The sequence below is a fragment of the Caenorhabditis elegans genome, chromosome II (genome assembly GCF_000002985.6).
Source record: "Caenorhabditis elegans chromosome II".
In the NCBI taxonomy this organism is placed as follows: Eukaryota; Metazoa; Nematoda; class Chromadorea; order Rhabditida; family Rhabditidae; genus Caenorhabditis; species Caenorhabditis elegans.
Window position 1 is genome coordinate 2413411 of NC_003280.10, and position 20470 is coordinate 2433880.

At 34.7% G+C, this 20470-nt stretch overlaps 6 protein-coding genes and 1 non-coding gene across 10 annotated transcripts; 3 read left to right on the plus strand and 4 right to left on the minus strand.

Annotated features, from left to right (window-relative positions):
• Positions 1-712: 712 nt before the first annotated feature.
• fbxa-4 (F-box domain-containing protein) lies at positions 713-2121 on the minus strand. The gene is made up of 3 exons (NM_001393018.1): positions 1956-2121; positions 1040-1658; positions 713-994 (listed from the first exon to the last, which is right to left on the minus strand). Exons 1-3 carry the CDS (start codon positions 2036-2038, stop codon positions 806-808), a joined length of 891 nt encoding a protein of 296 aa, NP_001379910.1. The 5' UTR covers positions 2039-2121; the 3' UTR covers positions 713-805.
• A 465-nt stretch (positions 2122-2586) lies between these two features.
• On the minus strand, positions 2587-4579 carry F42G2.5 (Major sperm protein). The gene is made up of 7 exons (NM_061870.2): positions 4393-4579; positions 4039-4329; positions 3846-3991; positions 3679-3797; positions 3570-3624; positions 3094-3394; positions 2587-3044 (listed from the first exon to the last, which is right to left on the minus strand). The coding sequence occupies exons 1-7, from the start codon at positions 4559-4561 to the stop codon at positions 3001-3003; spliced, it is 1125 nt and encodes a 374-aa protein (NP_494271.1). The 5' UTR covers positions 4562-4579; the 3' UTR covers positions 2587-3000.
• Positions 4580-4747: 168 nt separating this feature from the next.
• F42G2.7 lies at positions 4748-5958 on the plus strand (the record flags this gene model as incomplete). Of its 2 annotated transcripts, NM_001267125.3 has the most annotated exons (3): positions 4748-5093; positions 5162-5345; positions 5398-5958. In NM_001267125.3, the coding sequence occupies 2 exons, from the start codon at positions 5227-5229 to the stop codon at positions 5468-5470; spliced, it is 192 nt and encodes a 63-aa protein (NP_001254054.1). The 2 variants fall into 2 exon arrangements, with proteins under 2 accessions (NP_001254054.1, NP_001254053.1); NM_001267124.1 differs by lacking the exon at positions 4748-5093 and having other exon boundaries at positions 5227-5595.
• On the plus strand, positions 5726-7383 carry fbxc-20 (F-box C protein). Its single transcript, NM_061871.7, has 3 exons — positions 5726-6149; positions 6201-7094; positions 7145-7383. Exons 1-3 carry the CDS (start codon positions 6079-6081, stop codon positions 7257-7259), a joined length of 1080 nt encoding a protein of 359 aa, NP_494272.1. The 5' UTR covers positions 5726-6078; the 3' UTR covers positions 7260-7383.
• Positions 7384-7659: 276 nt separating this feature from the next.
• anr-39 lies at positions 7660-9665 on the minus strand. Its single transcript, NR_101665.1, has one exon.
• On the plus strand, positions 8795-11990 carry F42G2.2 (DUF38 domain-containing protein; the record flags this gene model as incomplete). Of its 3 annotated transcripts, NM_001350376.5 has the most annotated exons (7): positions 8797-9222; positions 9649-9918; positions 9971-10189; positions 10798-10916; positions 10962-11631; positions 11678-11718; positions 11770-11982. In NM_001350376.5, the coding sequence occupies 7 exons, from the start codon at positions 8803-8805 to the stop codon at positions 11921-11923; spliced, it is 1893 nt and encodes a 630-aa protein (NP_001337295.1). The 3 variants fall into 3 exon arrangements, with proteins under 3 accessions (NP_001370970.1, NP_001337295.1, NP_001368641.1); NM_001383800.1 differs by having other exon boundaries at positions 8795-9169; positions 9223-9918; positions 11678-11990; NM_001381348.1 differs by having other exon boundaries at positions 8803-9222; positions 11678-11923.
• A 965-nt stretch (positions 11991-12955) lies between these two features.
• On the minus strand, positions 12956-18662 carry ceh-86 (Homeobox domain-containing protein). Its single transcript, NM_061873.7, has 6 exons — positions 18579-18662; positions 15840-16535; positions 14889-14942; positions 14753-14835; positions 13439-14693; positions 12956-13210 (listed from the first exon to the last, which is right to left on the minus strand). Exons 2-6 carry the CDS (start codon positions 16513-16515, stop codon positions 13077-13079), a joined length of 2202 nt encoding a protein of 733 aa, NP_494274.3. The 5' UTR covers positions 16516-16535; positions 18579-18662; the 3' UTR covers positions 12956-13076.
• Between the last annotated feature and the right edge of the window lie 1808 nt (positions 18663-20470).

Below are 20470 nucleotides of genomic sequence, written 5' to 3' on the forward strand. Positions count from 1 at the left end.
TTAACTTACTTTTTCAAATCCCAAATGTACAGTTTTTTTTTGATAGTTCGTTCCAATTTGTGCGCATTAGAGATCTTTGTATTACCAAGTTTTTAAAACTATTTTGAAAAAAAATTGGGCCATTTTCCAAAATGTAGACCATAATTCAAATTTCGGCCAAAAGCCCGAACACGTATAAAAGCGTAGGACAACAGTTAAGCCTGTTTCAAGCCCAATAATACAGGTTGAAGGCCCAAGGCCCTAACATGCGTAAACGCGTTAGACAACTGTTAAACCTGACAACTGTTAATATGAGATAAACTACAAGGGATCATAACTCAATCAGTTTTGGTTGTAACGATCCTTTTTTACGATCAGGCCAGAGCCTATGACAATTTCACACATGGTTCCAATTACTCTGAGTAATCTCAAACAATTAAAGAAGTCTTTAAAAATGGTCCAATTTACTCCAATCGTTCCGAAAATTTCCCAAATTTCCCAGCTTGGAAACTTGGAAACAGCAGCTTTTCCAATTATGCATTTTTCGAAAAGTGTTGGACCAGATTTTTTTGATCTTAGAATATGAATAAAAGCATGCTGGATTGAGGATAATCACCCCAGCGCTCAATCTAATCTTCCAGAATTTCTATGAGGAGCTGGTGAAACATCTCGCAGATACCTCTTTTGATGTATGTGATATTATGAGATTTTTTTGAATAAAACAATAAAAGTAAAGTGTTTTTTTATTGTTAACACGCCGTTCACAAAATGAGAATTCCAAGTTCTGACTACATTTTTCCAACAAACCCCTATTTATTCAACAATTTCAATTTACAATGCAACAAGAAAACATATGAACTGCAAAATGAAGTTTGAACTTATTGCTACCATGTGACCATAAATTGTCGCCTTCAGTGAAGTCTGGCTGGAAAACTTTTGCAATTTTTATTGGGTTTGAATTATACCCTTCGAAGTAGATACTGCATTCTCGAAATGTACTTCTCTTCAGAAGATCCTAAAATTCAATGTACGTATTGCTAACAGGTATAGTTATACTCACATCTCTGATCTTAACTGCATCCCGTACTGTAAACTTGTTCGCTGTAATAAGAATTTTCTCAAAGTGAAACAGGTGCTCAATCTCTTTAATGTCAAATGCACAGCCCCAGAATGTGAAGCTTTTTGCATTTTTCCATTGGTCCAAGCTTCTGATTTTCTCAAATCCATTGTTTGATTCCACAAAGAATATTTCGAGATCTTCAAGCACTTGGTCGTCAAAGTACTGGAGTAGTTTAAAAATTCCGTTGATTGAAAAATCATAAAGCCGTAAGCTTTTAATGTGAACTGGCTTGTTGGTTCTCAAGGCTTCTTCAAAAAAGGAATTTTCTAGTATGTCACGATTATTATAAAGCGATAGTTCGGTTATTGCATGCTTCAATAAGCCCTCCAAATCTTTGAAGGCTATTCTCGTAAAATTTTCTCCTGGGATAGCCTTCTCTAGTCCATTGTAGGCTACAATTGTGTCAACGGGCTTTTCAGGAGTATACTTGATCTCTTCAATTCCGTTCAAGTGCATTCGAACCTCATCTTTCCAGTTTTGAAATCTGATGGAATTTAATGGAAGTCCCAGCTTATCCACAGCTGATCTCAAGCCTCGGCACACTTTTCGGGAAGCTAGTCTGGAATTTTTTGAATTTTTTAATGGCGACAACAAAAAAAACTTGAAAAAAAATAATTAAAATAGCTAGAAATTTTTTTTTGTGAAATTTCAAGAACCTTGTGAAAATTTTGCAAATTTGTACGGAAGTATTCCAGATTTTGCTCATTTTTCAAAATTTTTTGAAGCTTTTGTACAAAATCGTAAAAATTTGGTAAAAACGGGTGAGGTAACGTCACAAACTATATACTACAAAATCATATTTTATACCTTTTTTTAGAAAAAAGTATTTATCAAACATTTAGAAAAAGTAACTCACAGATCCGTAACCCCAAGTTTTTCCAAAACTTGTTCAGCGACTTGCAAAGGCAAATTGAGCAAAGTTGGAGCTACAATTTGCATTTCCGAAAACAATTCTTCAACGTTCATCTGAATTTATACATAAAATTAACCTCTTTTTTTATAGTAATATGGAGAAAAGTTATAAAAGTACGCAGGATGGCGAGAAGAGTTCAAAAACTCAACAAGTGTAAACACTGTGACGACAAAATGCACATCATTTTCATAGTTTGTACATTTTCTGAACAGACGGTTTTTTTTATCAGTTTTTGATCTCTGCGTGTCTAAATCTATGGGTTCTCTAATATTCTGCAATGCATCATAAAATGGAGGGCGGTTGGTAAATACCTCTGGTCAAAACTGAAGTGAATTTAGAACCTTGTTAGCTACAAAATTGTCAAATATATTTTCTGAAGGATAATATTATGGAATTTTTTGGTATTTTTTTCAACAAAAAATTCCACGTCTTTTTCGAGAGTTTTAATAAGTTTTAATGTCAGCTTTTATATGGAAAATAACAAAATTAACGGATTTTACAAAGTTTCATCAAAAGAAAAGCCAAATTTTTTTTAGAAAATTGACAAAAAAAATTTCTCCTGCGAACTTGTTCAAAAAGTCAAAATAGTTTATTTAACGTACTTGCAACAAATTACTCACAGAAATTGTGCTAAAAGTGTGCAATATGATTAGAAAAACCAAAAAGAATTCAAAGAAATTCAGTATTAAATCAAAAAGTTTTGACGAAATTTAAAATTAAAAAAAAATCAATATTGGGAGATTTTTTTAAGTGCATCAAAAAAAGTTATCTACTATGTTCCTTTAAAAAAATATTTTTTATATGTTTTGTAGATTACTGGGGGTTTAAAAGACTATGAAAGGGCCGGGAAAAAGATTTTAGAACTAATTTGGTCACAGCAAAGAAAAAATGCATTTTATAATTAGTTGTATTGTATTATACATACATACATAAATATTGCGCCACGTGATTGCAGACAAAGATCAACCCAAACAGCAAGCTGGATTTTCTACACGGTGCTGAAATTGGAAGGGAATTTTGTTGTCATGGAAACTGAAAATTCAAAATTGAAACAAAACATTAATCCATACAGCTATCTTACGTAAAGCCATTTTGTCTATCTCCGGAAAAGTGAGTGCAACATCTAAAACGGCAGGTTTTACAACTGCACATTCCGTTCCCGAATCGGTTAAGGATCTTGTCGCAAGCTCTACGTCGTCCATTTCCATCGACAACTTCAACTCGGCAATTTTTAAATTCTGATGTTTAAGGATTTCTGATAGTTCTGCCACAAGCAACGCATTCTTTGAAACGTTCATGTCTGCGATGGTGTGTAATTTTCCGATCGCCTCGTTTTCCAAAGCATTTATAGTTTCTCGTATTGAAGCATAGTAGGAGACTATCTGTAAAGCTGTGTGTAATTTTTTTTTAATTTATATTATGAGTGCTAAGGAATACCTCGAAAAATTCAAAAATTGGGAAGTGTTCCTATAGCAGCGTACTGTGGGGGAAAGTTTCAAGCAGTTATATTGGAAAATCCGGGCAATTAAATTTTTTTTGTCTACAGTCCTCACCTACCGAATCCTTTCTCTCTTGAAATTCCCTCCCATCCTTCAAATTTGAGAGTTGGGCTCTGAATTTATTTTTTTTTGGTTAATAATTTTTTCACATTTTCCAACTTTCCTACCTGCCAACAGCTTTAATACTCTTGTCAGTTTTACTAACTTGCTCCTCCAATTTTGAGAGCTGGCAGCTCAGTTGTTGTCTTAACTTTGCGATTTCCAACGGTGGAACTCGTAAAGTTTTCTTTAAAAATTTGTTCAACAGTTGAGAACAACTTTGTTATCAACTTACCTGATCAATTGCTTGCAGTAATGCAAAGTTTTTGGGAAGACTTGCCACACTGCTCACATTGGTTTCATTCCGGCAAAATGGACATAAGATAACACAGTTTTTGGCCAGCTTTGATGCACAGCTTTGACAAATTGAGTGGCCACACTCTGTACAAAAAATTGTATTGCCGCACTTTAGAGGCATCAAAACTCACGAAGAATCCTAGGAATCTGGTTATCAACAACACTTGAAAACTCCAAGGTACATATTTCGCACTCGATGTTTGATTTTGAATCTGTATTGTCAACGAAAGTAACCACAAGCCTATTGTAGGTAAGCTCGTCTGGTTTGACATTTTTCCAAACTGATTCCAAATCAGAAACATCAATGGAAGGCGCGACGCACGATTGAACCAGAAACTTGTGCTGCTTAGCATCAGGTGGAACTTTTTCCAAAGGTTGGAGCATCACTTCAATTTGTTTCGAGTCCCCAATGTTTAGAATTCCTTTAAAAATGAAACAATGGCCGTCCGGTAACCGTGTCATTCATTTTTCTTCAAAATACTCACCTCTGTTTGGACGAACACAATAACTATTTGGAACCGTTGTTTTTACTAGAAAACACACTGGGCTTTGTGATATATTTGTGAGCGTCATGTAAGTAGTGATCACGTGATCGAATGGACCACTGAAGACGAGCTCTGGAGGCACTTCTAGAAGACTCTTTTTTTCAGGCATTGTTTATCTGTAATATTAGTTAAATGCAAAGAGAAGAGTATGTAAAGTAAAAGCCTAACTCAAGTAATTTTAGAAATATTTACCAGAAATTTTATGACATTTAACAGGCAGCAACTTTCGAAAGAAAACTGTTATCAATTTGGGTGTTACTCTTATCTAAGACTTAGGAACAATTTCTTTTCATGTGTTACTTGTTTTTTTCATAATGTGTAGAATAGAAATATTGTTGAAAAAGGTCCTCATATAGAGTTTTTGTGGTATCATCTCATCGCTGTTAACTGTCAAAGTGATCCTATATTCAAATACATTTTCAGGCATCGTTTTTTTATTTAAAAAATATTTATTTTAATTAAAAATTAAATTTATAAAATTGAAAAAAAAATTAATTGAGAGACAAACGTGAAAAAAATCCACGTTTCAAAAGAAAACGAAAAGGGGGAGGAAGTGAAATTCAAAAATATTCATTACCATCTTCATGTCGCTGATGAAATCATCAGAATCGTGGTTCTTTCGACACGTGGATTTGCAAACAGTGAGTTTTGGATAAATCGATAAATCGATGGCCGAACTTTTCAAGACCATGCAGCAATATTCTTTCAGAAGCAAATGGTTTTCTACACGTGAGAGAATGCGTTGGAAAGGACGATTTGAAGTGATGCACACATATGCAAGCCACAGTACACGGAATCACTGGCATCACGTCACCCAATGCATCAGGATTTGATCTACTTCCCGTGGCGCCCAGAGGACTTGTCTTTCTGCCAGTGATCCCAGGAACCCAGAGGTATGTTTCTGGCCCAGCAACGCAGAATTCACTGAACAAAAACCATTTTCAGGGTGCTGTCAACATGGCATACTACGCGAACAAGGACTATGGCATGTCCCTTCCACGTGAATCCGTTGAGATGAAGGCTGGAGATTTTGTGTTCTACCATCCGTGCTTGTTCCACGGATCCGGTGCCAGTCGATCCGATGGGTTCTCGTGTCACGACGAAATACACGCCCGCGCGCGCATTTTCAATATCTTGGAGTAACTTTCCGTTAGAGCGCGTTTTCCTTTTCAGAAAGGCTGCCAGCGAGCATGTGCTATGTGAAACATTATTTTAAAAGTTTGTGGTTTATAGATTATAGATCATTCTCAGTTTTCTCGTGAAAAATCTAAAAATTTACGGTTGGCTTGATTGCTTAGAAAGCCCCATGCAACAGTAGTGTAAGTAGCTGAGCCTGACCAAGTTCCTTGATGGCTAAACAAGGTCTACGCAGAGTTGTGGTAGGGGTGTACCTAACTACTCAACTTTAAAGACCCATATCAAATCGATTTCCGTGACTTTGTTGTACCAAAAAATTCGGATATACCCCGTCGTTCATTTTAATTATCAAAATAAAAGGTGATGGAAGATAATGAGATACGCCTGCCTTGCCGAATAAGACCAGCTGCTAGATAATCCTATAATGGGACACATCTGGTTGAATCGAACCGGCTTGCTCAATTCTCTCCATATTCTTTATTATCAAAAATGAATAGCTCGAAACCATTGTCATATCCAAGCATTGGGAGCATTCTTCAGCACCTGAAGCCTGATAAAAAGTTAGTTTTTTATTTTTATTTTACTAATGTTTAAACAAGCTTTTTTTCTAGATTCCAACTCTCCCAGCAGTGCCGGACAATCACTTCTATTGACAAATCAAGACCTTTATATTTGAAATCTTTAAAGTTAAATGAGAACAGCATCAAATTGAATGGCACCACCTATGAATTGAATGTGATCGAGAATTCGCTTAAGCCACGAGCATTTCCATATGATGTGAATAGCCAAGGATCTATAGATTTGGAAATGGTAGTGCCAGACCAGGAACAAGAACAGGAGATCTTGGTCGATGACAGAACCGACAATCCAACATCATACAATGAGCAAAGGATTTCTCGAGCTGATTTGAAAAATGCTCCCAGCTCCAGTTATACTCATTACATCCGGTTTTCCGTTGGAAATCACTCTGAGCAATTACAATACAATGAGCGGAAGCTTCACGATGCTATGAAATACCTAATTGATAAGCTTCTGGGAGGAAGGCCTACTATCAAAGCCCGACAATTTTGCGTGGAAAACTCTGGAATACTCCGAATCCCGAGACACCTCAAAATTCGTGCTAAAGTTGTACAGTTAAATGGCTTAATCCGGGAAAAGCTATTAAATGCCACACAACATCTACTGGATATCAAAAGCCTACCACTATCAGGTGTCATCATTTCTGATCCCCTTATGAATGCTCCGAATCTTGATATTGATTTTATTCAAACCGCTGAGATGCTACTTTTATACTGCGAAGTGATTTCCGGGGAGGGATTGCTCAAAGTTCGGCACAAAAGAGTTTACATTAATGCGTACTTGTATGATGCTACTTTTCGGCTTTTCGAGGATTGGATGGAGCACGGGCGGGAAGTTGGTACGCATTTCTCATTTGCAATGAGGAATGAGGGAAACATAATTGATGTTCTGGATAAAATTCGAATAAATTATAATGTGGAAGAAGGGTAAGTAAAGTTTGATGGTGCTGCTCTAAAATATAGTTTTTTTTTTGCAGAACTGCTGAGAATCAACTGACCATTCATATAAACAACTTCACGGATATTGTCGTCAGTCATAAAGTGGATACATGGATTTTGGAGTATAAAGTTCAGCAACGAGAAGTTATGTAAATTTACATCTGAATTCAAATCCCAACTGTTTACAGAAGCAAATATAACTGTTCACAATTTATCCTGATACTGATTTATTTACTTCTGATATTGAGCAAATTTCAATAAAGTTTTATTAAAATCTTTAAACTAGAATTGATCATTGAAGTTGTTGCTAATTGTTTGTGTTTACATTATCATAATTTCGACATCAACAAATATCGCCTACCCTTTTAGTATTTGTAGAACGACTTACCATCATTATCAGTTGATAACTCATATGACGATGATGATGGGAAAATGTCTTCCTACTTAATATAACCAAAAATGTTTTTTCTGCTTTCTTTTTTATTCTAATTCCTTATAATAATTCCTTTTTTCATTTTTATGTTCTCAAATTCTATGAAAATATACGCCCGTTAAAAACCACAATGTTTATTTATTGAAGAATGCCAAATAAATAAAAATAAAGTTCCAGACGCTGCGACACCGAGTCAATGGAAAAAATGTGATTTTTCTTAAAAAAGGGCAATTTTTCCAAACCTTTTTTTTTGAGAAATTTTCAGCATGCCTCATTACAAAATTTGGTAGTTTTGGGTCAGTTTGGGTATAGGTCAAATTTCGGTACTCCACATTTAAACAAATCTATGTATATAGTTGTACACGTGCAGAACCATACAAACTGATAAGAACAATCAATTTTTCTGGCAGCTCAGTCACACGGCCTCTCTCGATTTCATTTTTTTCATTTTACTCTTTTTCTCTGCACTCTCTCATTCTCTCACGTAAATATTCTAAATTTGAGAAAATTAATTTAAAGATTTTGCTTTCCCAAAATTATATTCTTCCAAAATATGATAGGAAGAAAAGAGAATGAAACACGGTATTGGTAGTGATGATTTAGTAAAAAGCCACACATCTTTGCACTACCCATCAGACTGTACGTCAAATTGAACATTTTTCCTTTTTTCCATATGGGTTTTTATTGAAATTACGCTCCAAGTACGAGACAACATAAACATACGAACATGATCGAACTTTGCCATTTTTGCAAGATTGAAATGAATTCAAAATTTTTGCCAGCCTAATCATTCAACATGTATGTTGCATTCATTACATCTGAAAAATATCTACATGGAGAACAAGTTATTACTGTGGGAAGTATGTCATGCCTCAACTCCGTAGGCACACATAACTACTAGATGCAGTTGTACTTTTGGAAAACAACTTTACTTTTAATTAAAAACTTTGAAAAGTTGCTCGAAAACTGCCTGAAAGACAAAAAAGGAGAGCATTTTTGAAAACATTTAATTAAAAATAAAAGTATCATCAAAAAGTACAAACAATTTTTTGTATTTTGATATAAATTTCCAAGAAAAAAATTCCACACAACCATGAGAAAAATAAGATTTCGTAAATAAACCAAGTGCCGCACATCTCTGCCATGATATACAAAAATTAATAATATAATCTACTGTCTGAATTCAAGAAAAAAACCGAATTATTCCGTTTATTTTCTCTTTCCTTTTTGAATTTCATTTAACAAGTTTTAATTTAGAAGATAATGTCATATGCATATAATTTATGTCAAGCCACAAACGGATGGATTTTAACTAGGTTGGATGTCAGCATCGGCTGTCATGGATATTTTTCCCAAAGAACGGATAACGGAAAACTTACGCTGACATTTGAAGACAAACCTGTTTTTCGAGTGCATTATGATTATGACGGAACAGACACGAGTGTTTATCGGATAACGTACAACAAATGGCATGTTCAAGGGAAAGATTATGTTGATGTAATGTGCGAAGACATAAATCACATTTTAACAAATGCTACACTTGCGGAAAATCTAGAATTTTCCTTGCTCTATGTCGACATTAATAGTGATAACGTGAAAGCTGCAGACCGCGTTTACGAGCAGATCAAAAGTTTGTCTCAAAAACAACAAAAAGGAGTTCCTGTTTATACTTTATATTTACAGGTGAAGTACATTTGAAATAAATAAACTGGGTAGGGTGTACGCACGGAAACCAAAAGGGTAGCATCGGCCGATATCAATAGCCAACACAGTGGCACAGTGAATGCAAACGAACTCGTGAGACGTCGGCGGCTGATTTTTGTTTTGAAGTCGCGATTTTGAAGTCATCTCAGAAAATGACCTTTAAGAAAGGCGGGCCTACACTATTTTGGATTCCGTGTGTACCCGCTAGGGCTTCCATGCAATCGCTAAAACGCCTACCACGTCCGTCGCGCAGAAATGAGGCGAGAGGCAGGCGTCCGGCCTTGAAACCGCGCCTGTCTTTCATAGAAACTCTAGCTAGAAAACGCGAAAATGTCGAAACAAGGTCTTTCTTTTTCTTCATTTTCTATCATTCAAATCAAAATTCCACAACAAAGACATTTAAAGATCGATCATGTTTCCAAGCTCCGTGATGTCCTACAATGCTTTGACGCGACTACATTGACAGAATTGAATATTAATATTCACTCAATTATACATAAACCTGAAATTATTGAGTTCGGTGATATAGTGGAGATGGATCAATGGAGAAATGCAAAAGATATACATCTGAGAAATTTCTTTGTTTCCATTCCGTTTGAACACTTTAGCCATTGTGAGAGTGCGTACATAGAAGTTTGGAAAATATCAGCTGATGATATACAAAAACTTATCAAGGTGAGCTTTGTAGAACTCCTGTGTTAACTGTTTCCTTTAAATGGTATTTCAGGTTGACTTCCATGCCCAAGACTTTAGGAGGATCATAGTGAAGTACAAATCTTTGGAACCCGACGTTACCAAAAAACTATTGAAAAAGTTATTTGGTAGGACATATCCCAACAGGAAAGTTCTCAATAACAAACGGGAGCTTCGTCGATGCACAATGGGTAATTGGTTCTACATTGTTCATCCAGACTATTCGTATTCAGATCTAAGAAACAGTCGCAAGGTAATAAAATAATGAAACCAACCGGTCGCATTCCCCTCTTGAGTGTGTTGGATGTCTAAATAATATAACAATGATAATTTTCTTAAACTGTAAAAACATTTGTTTCTAGAACAATGTCAATAGGGAATTTTTTAATTGAAAAATTGATCTTTGATAAAATTGATTTTAAAAAATCAGTGGGCATTTTGTCTAAATGCACTCATAATGATCCAAAACAACCGAACATCATAATAGAACACTCCAAAAAATTTTATATTTTTCATAATTTCCGGTAAAGGTTTTGGCAAATTGCCAAAATTTTGAAAAAAAATAGAGCTTTTGAGGAAATTTTAAAAAATGTCGCATGTTTCGACCCCTACAATGTTTTAATACAAATAATTTAAACAAAATTAAAACATAAAAAATTTCGAAAAAAAATTTTTTTTTTGGTCGACTTCCAAAATTATGAGTGGCAAAAACTGAGTAATTGCCACTTTTTGACAGTAAATAAATAATTTTCAAAAATTTTTGAAATGTTCTATCATGATATTTGGTCATTTTGGGACCAAAAGAGTGGTTTTTAACAATTTCCCCACTGGCGCTACTCCACCTTTAAACGTGATTTTCAGGAAGCCATCGCAGCCGGACGTCAACTTTCAAAACTTTCCACATCACAGGGCTCCACTAAATGGCTTTATAATTCTGTGATTATGGGAAACGTTACTCAATACCTTGATTACAAACACTTGTAAGTCACTTTCACTGAATTGTTGAAAGAATCATGTTGTCTTAGGCAAATCCTTCGTAAAGTTTCCCGTGCAATCCGTCAATGCATTGATATTGTCAAGCCCGATCCCAAAGTCGTGGCAGTAACCGTTTATTATGGGCTCGGAAAAAGAAGTGTTGAAATATTCGGCAAGGATGATAGCGAATTATTATACGGCTACAGTGGAAGTAATAAGTCAGACCAAACAAATAAATTGGATATTGCCAATTTCTCAAGCGATATGTTCCTTATTTTTAAGAATCAAAAAACTGCTCTCACTGAGCTTGAACTACAATATGAAGAAAAGTTCGAGATGTGGAGTGGACAACACTCATATATTAAATGTTTTGAAGAATTCGTTTTGCCGCTGGATCGATTGCTTTCTGTTGAAAAATTTAAAACGATGTTAACAAATGCACAAATCGTCGGCCAACTGCTCAAATACTTGGATCCAGTTTCGCTGAGAAAAATTGAATTTGGATCTAAATACGTGAACATGGAAACATGGAAACCATGGAAACACATTAAGCTTGATAATACAGTTAATTTATGCAAAATGGAACATTGGAAAAATGCAAAGGAATTGACTATCCACAATACAGTCGTGAAATGTAATCTTGAAGTCTTGATTCATTTTTCAAAAGTTGACATTATATTGGACTCGATTTTATTGCAGGATGTTGTATACTTGAAAGATGTGAGTTTGAATTTTTAAAAAGTGTCAAAATCCTGAACATTTTTAGGCGCTTCTCCTATCTCCAACATTCCGCCAATTCAAAGCCCAGTTTGTGAACAGTGATATCAATGAGACCATATTTGATGATGCCTTTTTTAGATATCCGTTTCGCAGAATTGAGGACCCTTCGTCAGGGCTACCTAATATTTGGTTTTTCCCTTACACTGATGTTGAGGAAGATCTTCAAATCAGATATTACCAAGAGCGTAAACTATTTATGTTCACTCGTATTAAAAGACAAGCTAGACTTTAGCAGTTTGCATTGATATCATGATTTTGATGTATATAATGATTTTTAATAAACTTATCACTTATTAGTAGACATTAACTTTAATCATCATTCATAATTTAACATAAGAGTTTACAAGAGGCCAATGGGATCACAAAAAAATAAACGTGTATAATTTTACATCATTAAAGGTGGAGTAGCGCCAGTGGGAAAATGGTTCAAATATCTCCTTTGGTCCCAAAATGACCAAATATCATGATAAAAACTTTTCAATAAATTTTTGAAATTTTTTTATTCACTGTCAAAAAGTGGCAATTAATCCGTTTTTGCCACTTATAATTTTGGACGTCGACCAAAAAAAATTTTTTTTCGACATTTTTTATGTTTTAATTTTGTTTAAATTATTTGTATTAAAACATTGTAGTGGTCGAAACATGCGACATTTCTTTGAATTTCCTTAAAAACTCGTTTTTTTTATTCGAGTTTTTTTTATTATTTGTTATTATTTTATTATTATTGTTATTTGATTTGAAAAATTTTAGATTTTTCATAATTTCCGGTCAAAGTTTTGACAAATTGCCAAAATTTTGAAAAATACGAGCTTTTGAGGAAATTTAAAGAAATTCCGCCTTTTTGACCCCTACAATGTTTTAATACAAATAATTTAAACGAAATTAAAACATAAAAAATGTCGAAAAACATTTTTCTTTTTGGTCGACTTCCAAAATTATGATTGGCAAAATCTGAGTAATTGCCACTTCTTGACAGTAAATTTAAAAAATTCAAAAATTATTTGAAAAGTTTTATTATGGTATTTGGTCATTTTGGGACCAAAGAAGTTGTTTTTAACAATTTCCCAACTGGCGGAAAACTTCAGAATTTCGGTGATATTTCATTAAATTTCCATATTCTTGCACTTTTGCTATTTCCTTCTTCCTATGTTCCTTTAAATTTCAGAAGTTAATCTGCTGAAGCTATGCCCATTTCATCAGCTACTCCAAAACATTTCAGCAGGTCATTTTCCAATGCGTCAGTGTTAGATTGCACCATTTAAAATTGTAATCAAGATTCAATTTATTTATCAACAAGTAGGGTGTATTTTAAAAACATGTATTGTGAGAATAATTTAAATTGAATATATTCGAAGTATTAGATTTTATGGTCAGTTGCCATGAATCTAATCTTCTCCCGAATCATCTTCCAGAAGATCAACGTCATTTCCGATTGAGCTACTAATATTCGATTTATGGCCGACTTCTGCATTTGGAGCTTCAGTATATTGGGGCTCCGTAGGATCGGTCAACTGCTCGCCTGAAAAATGAACAGAAATTAGACGGGGATATCAATAAAACTAGTCTCCAGCCGCTTGAATAGTCGGTCAAATTTTTTTACAAATTTCAAATTTCAGCTAATTCTAGGTCAATTTTTTTGAGTCGCCATTACTATTTTTCGAGAAGTTTTCGAAAAATTTAGTTATGAAATTCGATGTTTTCGGACAATTTTTGATCTACCAAGGGCGAAAAAAACAGTCTAACTAACCTTTCTTAGCGTTCTTATCGCTTTTGATGACCTCCTCCAACTCCTTGATTCGTGTCTCTTGTGCATCCAGTTTATCCTTCATTTCCAGCACCATCTGCTCTAATTTAAGGTTTTTACTGTCTGCGGCTCTTCTCTCTTCCTGTATCATTTTCATCATTTGCTCCAATTGCTCTTGTACAGCATTTTCAGTCAATTTCTTTTCCTGATTAGTTTTTTCGGCGTGAGTGTTTTCTGTGTTCTTCTCCTTCAACCATAACTTTTGTAGTAACTCGTTTTGCTTACGTTTGCTCATTCGAAGCTTTTTCCTATATTCTGGTTTCGTGGTGGTCTCCTCCTTCAGATTCTGGTCAATCTCTTCATTTGCCATCGTAGGCTGATGCTCTAAGGATCCTTCCAGCTCCTCCTTCTTTTCTATCAACATCGGCGAGCCAACTGTGCCATGAGCTTCACTAATTGTTAGTCCAGATCCTTCCACTTCCTCCTTCTTTCCTGTCGGCATCTCTTTCCCGTTCAAGAGGTTCAGAAGTTGCTTCAGAGCTTCCATTTCCATCGCCGTCAGCTCATGACCAGCATAGCTTCTCCTGTTGAAATCAGGCTGCGTTCTCAAGTGAACGAGCCGTTGCATATGCTGCTGAGTTAGCGATTGCCCTTGTAATAAGGCTCGAAATAGCTCTGTCATTAGTTTAGGCCAGTTGTCATTAGTTTCGTGAGCTTGAGCATGAGCTTGAGCTTGAGCATGAGCTTGAGCTTGAGCATGAGCACATGGCTTCGGCAATGTGCTGCTTTGAGTTTTCAGCTCATGCTCTTCTAACCTTTTATCGCTTGAATTAGGCAATATTCTATAATTCTGAATTTCCAGCTCCGCCATTTCCTTGAACAACTTTTCTTGCTCATTTTCAGCTTCTTCTTCTTTTCTCTTCTCATTTGAGTTCAGCTTCCTCTGCCTGTGCACCTGTTCCCTTGCCTCTGCATCTATCGCCATAACTCTAGAATTTTCGAATTTCAGCCGCCAAGTTTCCTGATCAATTATTTGATATTCACTGATCTTTTCAATCCAGACGCATGGCTTTACACTTCCATCCGAAAAACCAACTGTTACAACGATTTTCTTGAAATATTCGTGATTTTTTCGCAAAAAATAGCCTTCAGTTCCATCTTTCATAGTAAGTTTTGTTTGCTGGTATTGTGAGGTGAAAATGTCCTCGTTTGAATTCGCCTCTCGTTTTGAAGTTGCTCGGCGAGCTCTGAACCATTTCTGGAATAAAAAAATATTTTTTTAAAAATGTTATATAATTTCTTAGTAAGAATAAATACCTCAATCAGCTCTTCGTCTAAGTGAATCTTTTCGGAAATTTTTTGACAATCAGTTGAGCTAATATATTTTGTTTTTCGATACTCTGGAAATTTTGTAAATTAGATTTTGTTATATATTCTGAATCTTTGTACTCACCTTGTTCAAGAAAATGAATGGCATCATATGAAAAAGAGCTCCAGTTTTTCTCATCTGAAAATTTAGTAGTTTTATTGGTTTGAAGTATTTAATTTTGGAAGATATTAGGTATTTTTTGTAACTTTTTGTAAATTTTTCTCGGTTTTTTTTAAATAATTTAGTAATTTTTAAGCGCTATTTTTGGTTTTTTTTTATTTTTAGAAAAACATTTCGAAAAAAAGTAATTTAAAATCAAATTTATAACATTAGTAAGCGGTGGGCGGTAAACGATTTTTTTTTTTGGCAAATTGGAAATTTGTCGGAACTGAAAATTTCCGGCAAATTTGCAAACCGGCAATTTACCGGAAATGAAAATTTCCGGTAAATCGGCAAACCGGTAATTTGCCGAAAATAAAAATTTCCAAATGGGCAAATCGGCAATTGTCAAAAATGAAACATTCCGGCAAATCAGCAAGCCGGCAATTTGCCGATTTGCCAAATTTGCCGGAAAAAAGGCAATTGCCAAAAATTTTCGGCAAGTCGGCAAACCGGCAAATTGGGAAACCGAAATATTGCCGGAATTTTAAAATTCCGGCAAATTGGCCAAACAGTAATCTGCCGATTTGTCGACTTTGCCGGAAAAACGGCATTTGCCGAAAATTTTCAGCAAATCGGAAAAAAATTTGCCGAAGCTCACACCTGTCAAAAGTCGCCTAATTGTTAATGTTTTTTGTATTAAAATAAACATTAAAATAATTTTGATTGGATCTGGGAACCTAAAAATTTCAAATTTAAATCGGACTATCTCAATGAGAATTTTTTGAGCAAAAAATAGCGCAGGAACTGAAAATTTCCGGCAAACCGGCAAACTTGCCGGAAAAACTGCAATTGCTGATAGTTTCTTGAGGTCAAATAGGGGTACTTTTAAATTTTGAAAATTCAAAGATTCAATTCCAGATTCAAAACACTCACCATCTGTCCGATCCGCCACCTCATACTCAGTCGTTTTCACATCCAATTGCTTCATAAGCTTGAAACATTGGGCCACCCTGTTCCATCGATACTCTCCAAAAAACCCTTGGGAATTGAAGAAAATGCTCATTTTTCCGTGCTCTTTCGTATGCCAATTGATGTCCATGCAAATTATAGTCTGCCCATATTCATCACGATGAGACTTCTCGAAAAAAATGTGATTTGTCAAATAGACATCTTTGTGGAATAGACAACAGCCGCAGTCTTTGGTTTCTTGGAATAAGCCATCAGCAATGTCATAAGCCATTACAGTATCCTTGAGTGAATTCCAGAAGAAGCCAATCATATGACCGTAATGCTCGCAGAATTTTGAGTATAATGGGCTCAAGTGCTGGAAACAGTTATTCTGCACAACTTGCCTTGGGTCCAAGGTACCCTTGAAAGTCTTCACTTTTTCAGACATTTCCTCGTCAATCTCCTGATCCTTGTACACACAACAATCAAATTGTACTCTTCTTATAGAAGAATTTGTTCCGCTGGAATTGTATTTGAAAATTTCGCCGCCAAACTTCCAGTTTTTACAGAATACTAATTCCTTATGGCAGTAACAGTCTTGGTAATAGATAGGCTCCAAGTCGGTCTCATAGACTATCGGAGGAGTTGATGAAGTTGGCATATTGTTCAGCAAATTAACTTCTAAAGTTTAAAGGTACATGGGAAGAAGGGAATTGGAACAGTGCAAGAATATGGAATTTTAATGAAAGAGCGCTGAAATTCTGAATTTTTTCAAATCACTTTTTTGGCTTAACTAGGGAAGGTTCTGAAGGTGCCAGCGGCTTTTTGAACTAAACCTGTTTCATTCGAAAGCCCATGTTTAGAAACGGTAAAATTTGAATTTTTAGCTGCGAAATTTCATATCTGAGCTCAGGGTGAACATTTAAAGATGCTCACAGCAGCACTTTCGGCGCACTCTAGGCGCAATATTGGGGTGTCGGTGAGGGCTGTGGTGGTGGTTTCAAGGAAAATATGTGATTTCTAGTATATTTTACTTGTTTTGTAAGTCTGGAACTAGTTCCAAAGCTTTTTGAAAAAAATTTTTTTTTTTTTAATTTTGAAATTACACAGAGCATGAAAAAATTATCAAAAAAAATTTTTTTAGATATTTTTTCAAAACTTCTTTTAACTTTCACAGTTTATAGACAGTTGTTTGAATACTAAAATAAAACAATTTTTAATGCGGTTTCAGCTTTTTTGACCAGAAAAATTTATATTTTTTATAGTTTTTTGCGAATTGAACCTTAACTTTGGGCTATGCTATCTTTGTGATGAGCCACAGTCATGGTAAGTGATCAACTACAAAGTTGTAGAAAATTTTCTGTTTAATATTTTTATAGTTGATAAATTTTCGATATCATCGGTTTTCACAGACTAACATAGCTATGAAATTGGACATTTTTTAAATGTAAACTGCGTTCACGAGAATGCTCTTTTTTCTGCGTGGAGTACAAATACAAAAAATTTATCAACTAAAAATATATTAACCAGAAAATTTTCTACAACTTCGTAGTTGATCACTTACCATGACTGTGGCTTGTCACAAAGATAGCATAGCCCAAAGTTAAGGTTCAATTCGTAAAAAACTATAAAAAATATAAATTTTTCTGGTCAAAAAAGCTGAAACCGCATTAAAAATTGTTTTATTTTAGTATTCAAACAACTGTCTATAAACTGTGAAAGTTAAAAGAAGTTTTGAAAAAATTTCTAAAAAAATTTTTTTTTGATAATTTTTTCATGCTCTGTGTAATTTCAAAATTAAAAAAAAATATTTTTTTTCAAAAAGCTTTGGAACTAGTTCCAGACTTACAAAACAAGTAAAATATACTAGAAATCACATATTTTCCTTGAAACCACCACCACAGCCCTCACCGACACCCCAATATTGCGCCTAGAGTGCGCCGAAAGTGCTGCTGTGAGCATCTTTAAATGTTCACCCTGAGCTCAGATATGAAATTTCGCAGCTAAAAATTCAAATTTTACCGTTTCTAAACATGGGCTTTCGAATGAAACAGGTTTCGTTCAAAAAGCCGCTGGCACCTTCAGACCCTTCCCTAGTAAGTTCCAGACGTTACGACACTGAAAAGTTGGCAAAATTTGATAATTTAACAGATAGTAAGTTTTTTTTTGAAACTTTTGAAAAAATTTCAGCATGTGTCACTGCAAAATTTGATAATCTTGAGAAAGAGTGGTGAAGGTGGGGAAAAATTATGTTAGCGCTTTAAGAAATTAGCTTAAAATTATTAAAGGTGGAGTAGCGCCAGTAGGGAAATTGTTAAAAACCACTCCTTTAGTCCCGAAATGACCAAATATCATGATAAAACTTTTCGAAAAAATTTTGAAAATTTTTTATTTATTGTCAAAAAGTGGCAATTACTCAGTTTTTGCCACTCATAATTTTGGAAGTCGGCCAAAAAAAAAAGTTTTTTTCGACATTTTTTATGTTTTAATTTTATTTAAATTAATTTTATTAAAACATTGTAGGGGTCGAAACATGCGACATTTCTTTAAATTTCATCAAAAGCTAGTATTTTTCAAAATTATGGCAATTTGCTACTCCACCTTTAAAACATTGAAATTTCGCAAAAAATGGGCCGGGAATTTACAAAGTTATGTTCCTTTAATTGGAAAACATTACAAAAGATTATTTTAAAAAAACAATACACATTGAGCACGTCAACGTACCATCTGCCAACGTACCACTGACTTGCCAATTTGAGGAAATAGTGTACTTTTTATGAGGACACAGAATGCACCAGTACTACACCATTGAATGAGGTGGTGAGATTATTGATTGGGAAGGCGAGATTACGGCAGCCAACAATTTGGAGAAACCTTATGTTAAAATCAAGAAATTTCTGAAAAACCAAAAGAATCTCTCAAATTTCAATAGATCGAAACTGTTTGGTAAAAACTAGAATTTCCAATCGTGAAAAAGGTGGGAAATGTCCTAAACCTTCAAAAAACAACAACTCATTTTTCCGACACTACAGTAATTCTACAGTACTTCTGCAGTGTGCTACACTAGAAAACAATGTAGATAAGCCATTTACTGAGATTATTGAGATAATTTTGCAATAAAATATTTCCAGATTGTTCTTTGATTTTTCTGATTTTCTATGTATTGTCGTTTGTTTTTTGCCCGTTAAGATGTTTTTCTTGCTTCTAATAACTTAGAAATTTATAAGAATGACTACAATTTTATTGGGTACTCGGGAATTTTTAGTTGAGCCCCTAAACTTTGATAGTGATCTAGGTGGCCTCTGAAAGCCTCTGAGAAAGCTCGGAGTTGTCCTCCTGTTCTCAAATTTCCTTGCTTTTAAATTGGTTATGAACCAATAAGTTAACTTGAACAATATTTTAAACTCACAATAGCTTTTTAGAAAATGTAAATCCTGTTGATTTGAGCGAAATCCTGAAAAGTGTCCGAATGGCGCAGTAGGATTTTGGCTCCACACACGAGACCGGGGTTCGATCTCCGCTGGGGTTAAATATTTTTGTTTTGTTGTAACCAACATAATTATTTGAGTGAAAGTTGGGAATTTTGCTTGAAATATCGAATTTTAGGAGTTTTCAGTCATTTTATTCCCATTTTAAATTTGTTGGATTGTTTTATTTCAGCGATGAAGTGATTTTCAGGATTTTCTCAAAAACTTCAAAAGTTCAGTTCAAATACATTTTTTCTACAATAAATCTGAAAATCCGAACCATTTTGACCATTTGCAAGGAAAATGTACGAATGGCGCAGTGGGATTTCGGCTCCACACACGAGACCGGGGTTCAACCCCCGCTGGGGTTAAATATTTTTGTTTGGCCGTATTTTTAAGGGTTATATTAATTTTGTTGGATACTACATAATCACAAAGATTTTTGTTTTGAAAAAATACCTTTTTTGGCTAAAACCAAAAATTTGAAAAAAAAATTTTCAAACTTTTCAAAAAAAATTATTTTTTTAACGATTTTTTTTTCAGAAACTTCTAAAATCTTTCAAAAAAATTTTTAGAAACAGTGTCCCCCTAATCTTTTTGTACGTTCCACATGAGTGAAAACAGATCCTTTCATATGATCTGAAGGGCGTAAAACGGGCGGAACTAATACACTGGGGCGTGGCTTTTTCTACGCTTTGGCTTTTTCATATGATAATGAGATTGATGTTGTGGTAGGCATTACATAGATAACTGTGCCTCTTTCACTTTTCCCCTCTTTTTGGCGGGGCGAGGGGAACTGGTTTTGGTATTTGGCGGCTTTTCTGGGGTGTAAACTGTTAGCTTTCGACACTAAAATCAGTGATTTGATGTGATATGTGTGATAATATGTGATAGGTTTTGTGTTTTAACATTTTTATGGCATTTTCATCTTTAAACAATTTTTTTTTGGAAAATTTTGTCTAAAAATTTTCTGAAATTTTTTTTCCTAAAAAAGTAAATTTTTCTTCTCGAAATTAGTCAAATTTACTCTGAGATTTATAATTCCAACGTTTCAGAAAAAAAAAACTAGAAAATTTCAGCGTTTTTGGCCATTTTCCTGAAAGTGTCCAACTGGCGCAGTGGGATTTTGGCTCCGCACACAAGACCGGG

Excerpts from the sequence above, each read along its gene's own strand:
- ceh-86 (NM_061873.7), bottom strand. The coding sequence starts at position 16,515 with ATGCCAACTTCATCAACTCCTCCGATAGTCTATGAGACCGACTTGGAG. Across the intron at positions 14,943-15,839 it reads GGTGGCGGATCGGACAGATG|ATGAGAAAAACTGGAGCTCT; the intron begins GTGAGTGTTTTG and ends CTAAATTTTCAG. Across the intron at positions 13,211-13,438 it reads CGATAAGAACGCTAAGAAAG|GCGAGCAGTTGACCGATCCT; the intron begins GTTAGTTAGACT and ends TTCATTTTTCAG.
- F42G2.5 (NM_061870.2), bottom strand. The coding sequence starts at position 4,561 with ATGCCTGAAAAAAAGAGTCTTCTAGAAGTGCCTCCAGAGCTCGTCTTC. Across the intron at positions 3,798-3,845 it reads TACTGCAAGCAATTGATCAG|AAAACTTTACGAGTTCCACC; the intron begins GTAAGTTGATAA and ends AAATTTTTAAAG. Across the intron at positions 3,045-3,093 it reads GATAGACAAAATGGCTTTAC|TTTCCATGACAACAAAATTC; the intron begins GTAAGATAGCTG and ends TTGAATTTTCAG.
- fbxa-4 (NM_001393018.1), bottom strand. The coding sequence starts at position 2,038 with ATGCAAATTGTAGCTCCAACTTTGCTCAATTTGCCTTTGCAAGTCGCT. Across the intron at positions 1,659-1,955 it reads AAACTTGGGGTTACGGATCT|ACTAGCTTCCCGAAAAGTGT; the intron begins GTGAGTTACTTT and ends AAAAAATTCCAG. Across the intron at positions 995-1,039 it reads ATGCAGTTAAGATCAGAGAT|GATCTTCTGAAGAGAAGTAC; the intron begins GTGAGTATAACT and ends ATTGAATTTTAG.
- fbxc-20 (NM_061871.7), top strand. The coding sequence starts at position 6,079 with ATGAATAGCTCGAAACCATTGTCATATCCAAGCATTGGGAGCATTCTT. Across the intron at positions 6,150-6,200 it reads CACCTGAAGCCTGATAAAAA|ATTCCAACTCTCCCAGCAGT; the intron begins GTTAGTTTTTTA and ends CTTTTTTTCTAG. Across the intron at positions 7,095-7,144 it reads AATTATAATGTGGAAGAAGG|AACTGCTGAGAATCAACTGA; the intron begins GTAAGTAAAGTT and ends TTTTTTTTGCAG.